At 43.2% G+C, this 10,581-nt stretch overlaps 1 protein-coding gene across 2 annotated transcripts in view; it reads right to left on the bottom strand.

The window, feature by feature from the left end:
- The window catches only part of Cdyl (chromodomain Y like), a 138,738-nt gene that overhangs the window by 81,788 nt on the left and 46,369 nt on the right, over positions 1-10,581 (bottom strand). The window contains exon 1 of one of the 2 annotated variants that reach the window (XM_029547468.1): positions 5,619-5,948. The exons of the other annotated variant lie outside the window; for it this stretch is intronic. Within the exon in view, the coding sequence (XP_029403328.1) occupies positions 5,619-5,723 (105 nt within the window). The 5' untranslated portion in view covers positions 5,724-5,948. Of the gene's footprint in view, positions 1-5,618; positions 5,949-10,581 lie in introns of those variants that run through there. 2 annotated transcript variants of the gene reach the window in all.

Below are 10,581 nucleotides of genomic sequence, written 5' to 3'. Positions count from 1 at the left end.
ACCACTCATGAAGTACAAACAGGACACACACACACACACACACACACACACACACACACACACACACACGTGCTCGGTGGCTACCAGTCAGCTCCTATCTTCCTCAGCCGCACAGGGAAGGCCTGCGCCACCTTACGTGTACCGAAAAGCCGATGACAGGCAGCGTCAGGGGAATGAAAGAACCCACAGAAAGGTTCTCACAGCTACATGCTCAACGACAAAAGCAGACCCACCACACCCAGAACAGTGTAAGCCCACCGTCGTGCACACAAGAGAAATTTAAATTCTGACCTGTTATTTAACTTGTATGAACTTTGAAAACTGGTTTAAAAGTAGCCTTACTTCAACTGTTGAAATACTTCATTACAAAAACATTTTCCTACTAAAGAAAGGACAAACCCAGAAAACCCTCATGTCCCAATAGCCACCAGAGGCACAAGTTCAGTGGGAAACGAGCTCTCTGCCCAGTGCCTGGTGTCACTCAAGGCAAGCACAATCCTTCCCAGCAGCTGGCACACCCATCAACCAGCACCCGCCAGTAACATAATCTGCCTCCATCTGGCAGGAGGGCCACCTCATGTTGAAAGGTCAACATGAGTATCACTGAGCCTTCAAACCCAACTCCCAATGCTCAGGAATACAAAAGATACAACAAACTTCCTAACACTGTTCAAGAATCAGATGAGCCCAGTTCATGAGAGAGACAGACATAGAAACTGACCCAGCCAGGCTAAAAATCAAAGAGAAGAGGGAGGGAGGGAGGGAGGGAGGGATTGAGGGAGGGAGGAGGGAGGGAGGGAGGGAGGGGAGGGATCAACTACTGCAGGAAAGGGAATGATACACACATGGCTACCTCAGCAGTTTGAATCTGATCTTGTAGGGTGCCCCAGACCACAGTTCACTATCCACCAAGGACTACAGACCAGAAGCCACATACTTCCCATGACTCTTCCCATGGTAGAGTCTGACCACATGCATGGCTATAGCGATTCAGCTATGCAGAAGCAGGTGGGTGCAGTGTACCAGCAGACCCACAGGGAGGAAGTGCCTTAATTTGTTTCTAGCTCCTCTGTCCTAGTTCCATTTGGCAGAACCCCCACGTGAGGGAAAAGAGATGGGGAAGGCTCATTTCAGAAAGGACCTCTAACTACAGACAACACCGGGCTCTGCTTCCCGATCATATCCAGAGACAGCCTGCTGAACACTCCCTGCATGAAGATCTCTATACAGTAAGGTGCTCACACCTCTGTGAGAACAGTGCATGAGAGCCAAACCTGAGCCCTCGATGATCTCGGTGCAGGCTCTGCGCTAAGGCCAAATGCACATCACAGCTTGAATCTCACTACCATTTTACCATCCATTTCAGACAGAAAACTAAAGTAAATTAAAAGAAAATTAAGCTAAATTAGCCTAAGGCTGCAGAATGAGTACAACAGCTCAAACACGGTGCAGACTGTTTCTAGCAAAAGAGCCCCTCTGGCTTTGAAGGGGTGGCCAGGCCCAGCTGTAATGACTGCCCAGCTGTAATGACTGCCCATCTTGCCAAGCAGGTGCTGATTCCACGCCCATAGCTGTTACCACAAAACTAAAGGATGGGTCAATCAATGGACAGTTCTGGCTGTCATAGGATAAACCACAGTCTTGGTGCTGGATGCTCGGACACAGCTATTGTGGTCACTTGGATACCTGTCCTCCCCCGCTCCTTGTCAGCTCAAGTACGCAGCTCTCCAGTCACTGAGCTCTAGTCACCAGGTTTGCAAAGCAAGCGCCGAGGCATCCTGCCAGCTATCCAAACGATCTTCAGCCCTGTCCCTTACTCTCCTTAGGGAACGTTTTACCTCACCATTAATGCAGCATCGCTGTTGACTGGGCTACGTTCCAGTGTGTGCTTTTCACAATCACACTCAATGTCCTCCATGGCATGGTTTTCCCTGTTTGCTAATGCACACTAACACATTACGAAGTTTATTACACTTGGTGTTCTAAGCACTATTGTAAATTTTGGGGCTGTTGTACAATTTTTTTTTTTTTTTTAAGATTGATGGATTGATTGATTGATTGATCTATTTATTTATGTAAGTACATTGTAGCTGTCTTCAGACACTCCAGAAGAGGGCGCCAAATCTTGTTACAGATGGTTGTGAGTCACCATGTGGTTGCTGGGATTTGAACTCAGGACCTTCAGAAGAGCGGTCAGTGCTCTTAACCACTGAGCCATCTCTCCAGCCCCTGTTGTACAATTCTTAAGGAAAGGAACCCACAGTTTTAAATTTAAGATGCTGATGGAATAAAAAAGGATTGCTCTTATAAATAGTTCAGAGAATAATGAATAGGAAAATAATACCATTCTCCTATCACAAGCTTTAATAAAATAAAAGCTTTCCCAGTCAAGTGCCACAAAATCAAAGCATTTAATAAAATACATAAAAATGTGAATGAAATAAATCACAGCTCCATCAGAGTCAAGACAAGAGATCCCTGTCTATCTGTCTGTCATAACCCCGGAGACCAGTACCTGTGTTCAAGGAATATGTGCTGAATTTGCCAAGGAATGAACTGCACACCTGGCCCTTGGCTTGGAGCTTTACAGTGGAGCTTCAGTAAGCTAACACTGAGGAAAGACAACTATTAGTGAGCTATAGCATCATTACCAACACCTTCCCTCTTACCTACACATGTTTATTTTTAATTAAAATAAAAATAAGTATATTTTTATTTTATATTCATGAGACAGTGGATCCTGATGCCAAAGGACTAACCTGCAGTCACTCAGCTAGTACACCCAGTGCAGCAGCAGCACAGGATCTGCCCCTTGAATCCCTGCTTGGGTGACTTCTGTTGTGCCTCTATCTTCTTTTATGGCTGTGATGCTTACGCTTCACTGTCACTGTGACTTCACTGTCACTTGAGAGACACCTATAAGTGTACCTTTGAGCAAGTTTTCAGAGGTTTAACTGAAGACAGAAGACCCACCCTGACCGTGCCTGGCCACTGAGTCCTGAGTAAAAGAAAAGTAGAGAGTGAACAGAGAAACACAGTCCTCAGCCTGCTGCCTCTGCCGTGCCTTCTGCCACTGAACTTAAATGGATGGACACTATCCTCCCTCTCAAACAGTATCCTTTCTAACTGTAGAGTACTTTCAACAACAAAAGAGTAACACAGTAGTTTCCATCCACTGTGAGGCTCATTCATGAAGGCTCTGCTTTCTCCCATGTTCACTGGGCATGGGGCACTTAACTTTGCAACCTGAATAGTGGAGAGGAACACTGGCTTCATCGGCTTTATAGTCTGGGTACCGTCTTCAAACAGCGATGCTTAGGCACAAAAGCGCCAGAGAAAGACAGTATAACAATCCCCAATTAATTCCTAACAAAGCACATAGAACAGAACCCCTAAGACCGTTAAGAATCTTGGAGGAAAGAACAGCACCATATAAACACGCTGTATGCTGCTAACTGTCACATCCACAGCTTTCTGCTTGTAATTCTTTTAACCTAAAAGTTCTTGTACTTGGCGGGTAGTTGTGATGTAGACTTCCATGAAGGCTCGCTGTGTCAGATCAGTATTATCTGTTGTTGTAATTGGCTTCTCTCTCCATAGTTCCAACAGGCTTCAACATTATCATGAAATGTACCATAGAATGGTGCTTCACACAGTCCTAATGCCATTATTTACAACCCTTGCCTTCAAGAGCTTCAAGGCGAGATGACAGAATAAGATAAGAGCTTCACTAACGATGCCCCCAAACAACCAGAATGCTCCTAAAAAGGCCATCATTAAGGCAAATGGGATTAAACCTACATTTGATCAATAACAACAGTATCTGCGCTGACAACTGGTACCTGATGTATTACAGCTCTTCAAAGTTTGCTTTGTTACTCAATGACGACTGCTTAAGGAAACTGATCAAGTAAGTTATTTTCAACAAGCCAAAGAGTAGCTTATATCTGGGATATACAGTGACCTTCAACCCTCTGACTCTTAGCTTTACAAGAGGCTGAAGGGGCTACCAACAAGAGTCTCATCTGGCTGCAGAGAGGCCACAGACAGCTAAATGGAGCTTCCCCGGTGACTGAGACAGAAGACCCTCAATAGCCGCTATGTCTCACAACTAAATAAGGGGCAAAGCACAGGCAGGATGCAGTCGGGTACTAACAGTCCCTGGAAAGACTCCTTCCCTGGTCAGCCAGCCTGCTTCTCAATGCACTAGACATTCAGGGCAGCTGGTCACAATGCAATGCGACTCTTGCCTGTGAAGAACTTTGCTGATGACATTTCAAATAAGCTGTGTGTTGCTCTCAGATGACTGCTTGTTTATGCATTTGTCAAAAAAAGGACATTCCCACTCTGAAAAAAAGGCAAGTGACCCTGGCACAAGCAAGCATTTCCAAACTGACTTGTGGGAGAGAGGTTATTATCTGTAACCCTAAACATTTTTAATTGCTGTAAGAGACCACTCCAATTTCTGTGAAACTCTGTTATGCAAAACAATTTAAATCACCCCAAAGACCAATCTGCTGTCCTGAAAGCTTTACCATATTTGATCATGTGTTCTCTTGATGGATCACAGTCCGATGGTGTTTATCAGGCACAGAACTGAAAACAGAACTCCCCCTTCCCCTGCAACTCCACCATTACCCCTGCTCACTGGGCCAACCTTTACCCTGAAGAGCTAGACGCTTGATTTGAGATGCTCTACCCTCTCTGTAGAAACCAAGAAAGCAGTGCCTGGTTTTTAAAACACAACTGAACTTTAAAGGACTTTTTTTTCCCCTGCCCAAATGCAAACCTAAAGTTAAAACTCTCTGCCCCAGCTGACTCTGAAGGAAGTATGTTTGTTTCTGAGGCAGAACTTGAGCCATGAAGAAACGATACAGACTCAGATACACAGGCACAAGTTCTAGCAAATGGGAAGGCTGCTGCCCTGAGCTCCAGGTAACCCTCAATCAACATTCACAAGTCTCAGGGACATGGCAAAAACACAGACATGATCTGAGAATGAACCCTGCTGAATCACATGAAGCCTAGAGAGAAACAATCAAAACACAACAAACGCAACTTCAACAGAAAGTGTAGAGTGACCTCTACTAAGCTGGCAGACAGATGTGAAGTCAGACAAATTCACTTTACAACAGTGGGGACCACAAGCAGCTGCATGGAGAACACCGAGGAGAATGATGGATAATTAGATAAAAGGCAGGAGTGGTGCTGGAGCAACAGCTCAGGGTTAAGAGTGCTTGCTGCTCTTTCAGGGGAAACTGAGTTCAGTTCCCAGCAACTATATAAGCAGCTCACAACTGCCTGTAACTCTAGCTAGCTGCAGGGGATCTATCTGTTATTTGCTTCTGGCCTCTTACACACACACACACACACACACACACACACACACACACACACACACACACCAGGCATGGAAAAGTAAAATAAATCTTTTAAAAATAGATGGGCTAGAGTTTCTGATGTGCCAGTACTTACTGAACCTGTATCTGAGACAGAATCAGAAACCCACAGCTTCTCTCAGATGCCAGGTACACTGGTTCAGGACACAGGTGAAAAACCCTTACTGACACCCATGGGCAGTCCATGCTGTGTACTAAATAGGGAACAGACAATTGTACCTGAGTCTCCGCGTCTTGAACTGCAGGGGACACTTGACCGGGTTCTGAGACTGTTGCAGGAACCGCATTATTTTGCTGACCAAATTGAAACAAGAGAAGAACCATTCAGATTCCAGAAACGCTTGATCTTATGGATTTAAATAGGCTAACCTTATGTCTTGGTTTGCCAAAGACAGTCTTACACCTCGTCACATTATCCAAACTGGGTTGGCCATCGTATTTTTCCATTTTAAATTACATATGATTCAGTGTTGCATTAAAATAAGGTCATGTGGATTCGGTCTGTACCTAGTTCATCTTGCATCTTCTGTCTTAATCTTGTCTATACAGCATGTCTTACATCAGCAGGCTCCTGCAGCCAACCAGCAGTAAACCACTTTTCCTGGCCTTTTCCTAACTGCACGTGCCTCCAGCACATGTGGCACACACTCTCCACCATAAAGGGAGCATGTGACAGCACTCTCTAGTTCAGGGACCACTGGGTTATCAACAGAGTGGGTTCTCATGTGTCTCATTTCTGGTCTAAATCCCTTCTTTGTTTTGATTGCTTTCATTTGGCAATAGGCTACTGTAATAGTAATGACCTAAAATATTAAATACAGGCTTAGTGAACAAGAATTATATTTTCATTGCTCAAGCAAATTAATGATGACTGTGTAATTTGCATATCTGTCCATATGTGCCACAATGGACCCATGAGAGCCAGACTCTAAACTAGCATAATACACTCTTTCTTTCTTCCTTTCCCTTCCCCGCTTTTGTTTTTCAAGACAGAGTTGTCCTGGTTGTCTTGGAACTCACTCTATAGATGAAGCTGGCCTTGAACTCCACTGAGTGCTGGGATTAAAGGCATGTGCCAAAAAAAAAAAAAAAAAAAAAAAAAAAAAGGCATGTGCCCCACCACCCGGCTCAATACCCACTTTTAAAGAAGGAAACAGTCAAATCTGATATTGAAGTACAGCTGTGACGTTTACATCTTTACAACCACAGCATTTAAATGCTTGCCAAGACCCACTTTCTAGTTAGTAAGTGGCGTATCTGATTAATTGTGTCTGTTTCCTCCAGAAATGTCCTGCCATGAAATGATGGCCCCTACTGATGTAGACAACACCAGATCATTCCCAGTTCTCTATGAGAGAATCAACTGCATTACTAACTCTACATTTTCACCTAATCCACAGGGCAAGGGTCACTAATAGTAACTTGCAAGCCAAAGTCACCTGCCTTGTGCTCTGGCTGGCACAGCCTCTAGGGTAAGATTGCTTTCTATCAGCTTTCAGGGGCTGGGAAAAGTCCAAAAAAAAAACCCCAAAACAAAAAACAAACAAACAAAAGACTATAAATTATTAGGCATAAAATGTATAAAAATTCTTATCTTGGTGTTGGTAAAGGAATGTTTACCATTCCTCAGTGCATAGACACACAGTTATTTGCATACTGTCAACAGCTATCTTTGGAGCACCATAGCTGACCAGTATGTGTGACAGAGCAGATCAAATTGACCCACGGGTCCTTTACAGAAGATTTGTTGAATCCTGCCCTGCAAGGTAAAAACCTCACTGTATTAAACGTTCAACGTTTCAATGCAGACCATTATTGGATTTTGTGGTTTTTCACACTAACACAAATTTTCTCATATATACATAAGATAGGTAGGTAGTTGAATGCAGTAGGTGTGTGTGTGTGTGTGTGTGTGTGTGTGTGTGTGTGTGTGTGTGTACAACAAAAAAGTACTCCATCTTAACAGTATGTAGACTCTCCCTGCTGCACACACAGGTAGACTTTCAAAAGACTACTTTGAAAAGTCAATCGAGTATCACAAAATGACTTGGACCCTTTTGGATGAGATGTTTAAAACAAAGGTGTTTCTTTGTTTAAAATAGTGGGAAGAAGTCCATCGAAGCATTCAACAAAGGTTTTCAGAAGCCAATAATTCCTAGAATGTGTGTGTGTGCGTGCATGCACACACACACACACACACACACACACACACACACACACACACACACCACTTGTACTTTTTGAAGCCTTTGACAAATGCCAATTACTGAAATTAGAGTTTACAAGTAAACAGTGAAATAAACATAAAACCAAGTAATGAACTGAAGAAATGAGTTTTAAAGCCCCTGAAAGACGGAGTATACTTTGAAACATTAAGAGCTGTGGGAAAGAACATTTTTGAGCTCCTATTTTGAATTGGAGAAAGGCTAAATTTTACAGCATCTAAATATAGCCAACCATTCGAAAGGATGAAAGTGGCAATTTATTTGACAACGTTTTGTCTTGTTAAATTATCTGTTGAACAAAGGTATTCTAAATGGAGGCTTAAAAAAACGGTTCTCATGAAAATATTTTTGCTGAAACAGGCCACACTGCAATTAAAACAAAAATAATTTCTCTTTTGTAGAAATTACTTTGTACATACTACCTATCAAGAAAGTTTTTTTTCCCCCCTCCTTAGGAAAGTATGAGATGTGGAAAAGAAACTCAAGATGCTATCAACTTCACATGTACTGACTGGAAGCATACATACGGCCACACAGCCTGGTGTCACTGCATGAAGTAAAGCAATGGATGAAGTAAGGACAACCAGACTCCTATCGAGGACAATTACTTCATAGAGGTTCCCTTGGTTATTGTACAATAGTTTTCCAAATAGGACCATTTTATGTCTGGCAATGCAATAAAAGCCAACATAGGTCAAAATGCATCTTGAGAGCACGTAACTCACATTCTTAGCATGTAACTTACATTCTTAGCACTTCTGTTCTCAGAGGCTTCATCTAAATGATAAACTGACCTCCCAGCTTATAATGGTTTGGCCTGTAATTTCTCCCCACTGTACGAGTGATACAATTATCAGGTATTAAATGATATTTAACTTGCAGTAGGTTTACGGAGACAAAGCACTACTGTGGTGCCCATAAGAACACTGCATATGTCCACTGTAACATATGCCTTCACCTATGAGGTTACACCCTGAGAAACCCACTGCAAGTTATAGGCAACACCTCTAATTTATTCACAACATAGTTAGCATCATCTGCCATCAATGTAGTAAGAATATGGCACTGGGTGAAACCATCTAACGACTACTTCATAAGTACTGAACACAGTACAGCGGACAGTACTGGTCATTACCCCTTATGACCACAGCTTCATATTACCCACCTTATCTATATAGATGCTTACTCATTCAGTAAGGGAGTGTCAGCTACTTACAAACTGGGATCACAGGAGAATGGGTCAGATACCATCCCTGCCTCTTTCTTTTATCATCTACCATGAAGATGTGGGAGTGACACATGTCAGCAGCCCACACCCAGTATTCCACCCCAAGGACAACTCTCTTAGTATATCCAGGACAATGAACACATATCACAAGATCATCTCATCTCTAGTAGGGCACTAGACACAAGAACGGATTAACCATCTATGATAGCCCATGTCAACTGAGCTGGATTAAGAGATGCTTAAAACTAGTGAAGCACACATCTGGGTGTTACCTGCAAGGGTGTTTCTGGAGAGGACTGGCACATAGGACTATCATGGCTAAGAGGGAAAGCTCTTCTGAAATGTGGGCAACATCAAACAATAGGCTTGGGGCCTAGATGAAAGAAAGCGGAAGAGGAAACCAGGCTCCATTCTTCCCAAGTGCATCTGATGTTGTATGGATGGGCACTGGCCCTGGCTTCTCTAGCTTATAATGTGTCCTTTTACCATTGACTCTCCAGGGGGCTACTACATCTCAGCCACAGATGGGGACTGTACCACTGGTCCTCTTGTTCAGAGGCTTCCAGAGTAAACAGCTACTGGGCTCACTGCCTGTTCAGTCTCCAGCTACTGCTAAGACTATCTAATCTCTGATTGTATAATCTAAGCAAATCAATCTCTCTCTCTCCCCCCCACTCCCAGAGAGAGAACAGAGAAACAGAGAGAGTCAGACAGACAGAGGTAACCATATGCTACCACCTTCTCACCTCTCAGGCACACTAATGAACAGCATATAAAGGGACAAACCCTGAGCCATGTGTCCCTTGCTGCTCTTTCCTTTTGTGATATTGATTACAACCTGTTTCTCTATTACATTTATATTCCTACTTTTCTTCTACTGCTAACACATTAAAAACATTTTAATGAGTAGTGTCAGTATCTGCCAGGCATGGCGGCACATACAGTGTGATCCTGGCATTTGGTTCTAATGCCCAAGCCCTGGGTGACACAGAGAGACCTTGTCTTAGACAGAAACAAAACGACACTAACCAAACAACAGCAATTATAATAAGAAACCTTCATCAGGGTCATGTGCAAGAGCCAAGCTTGGCAGTGACACAAAGACAAGTGGCATGTCTAAAAAGGGAGCAGAAGGCCCAAACTCCAGGACCCTGGGGGATAAAACTTTTAAATCCAGAGGGAACAACACTCAAGTGGAGCAAACGAGAACCTTATTGGTTTAAATTCCCACCTCCTCTAGGAAGGTGAAACTTGAAAGCACACACAGATCATTAGCCCCACAGTGGGTCTGGAGAATTCATTTCTACTTTTGTAGTCACAGGTGGTATTTGTGGCCAGCACAGAAATCTTAAGCTTTACGAGAATAACGGTGATTTACAAGTTCCAGATTTAGGAAGTAAAAGTGATCAAAATAAAAACCATTTGGTGGCTGGAGAGATGGCTCAGCCCTTAAGTGTGTGGTGCTCTTGCCCAAGCCCTTGTTCAGGTTCCAGCAGCTATGTCAAGAGGCTCACAACCACCTGTTATCTGTTAATTCTGAAGTTCTGAAATTAACCACCTATTCATTCTGAAGCCAATCTTGATGCTCACATTGCTGATTTTATGAGATTACTAACAATACTGAAGTACTAAAACACAGAGAGTATAATAAACAGAGATAACAGTCTGTGGGGCGGGCTCTCTGTTGTCTACATAACTTACAGGAAACTTTTTGCCAACTGTACGGAAA

This window comes from Mus pahari, chromosome 16 (assembly GCF_900095145.1).
Source record: "Mus pahari chromosome 16, PAHARI_EIJ_v1.1, whole genome shotgun sequence".
NCBI classification, from domain to species: domain Eukaryota; kingdom Metazoa; phylum Chordata; class Mammalia; order Rodentia; family Muridae; genus Mus; species Mus pahari.
This window is presented reverse-complemented; position numbering and strand designations above follow the sequence as displayed.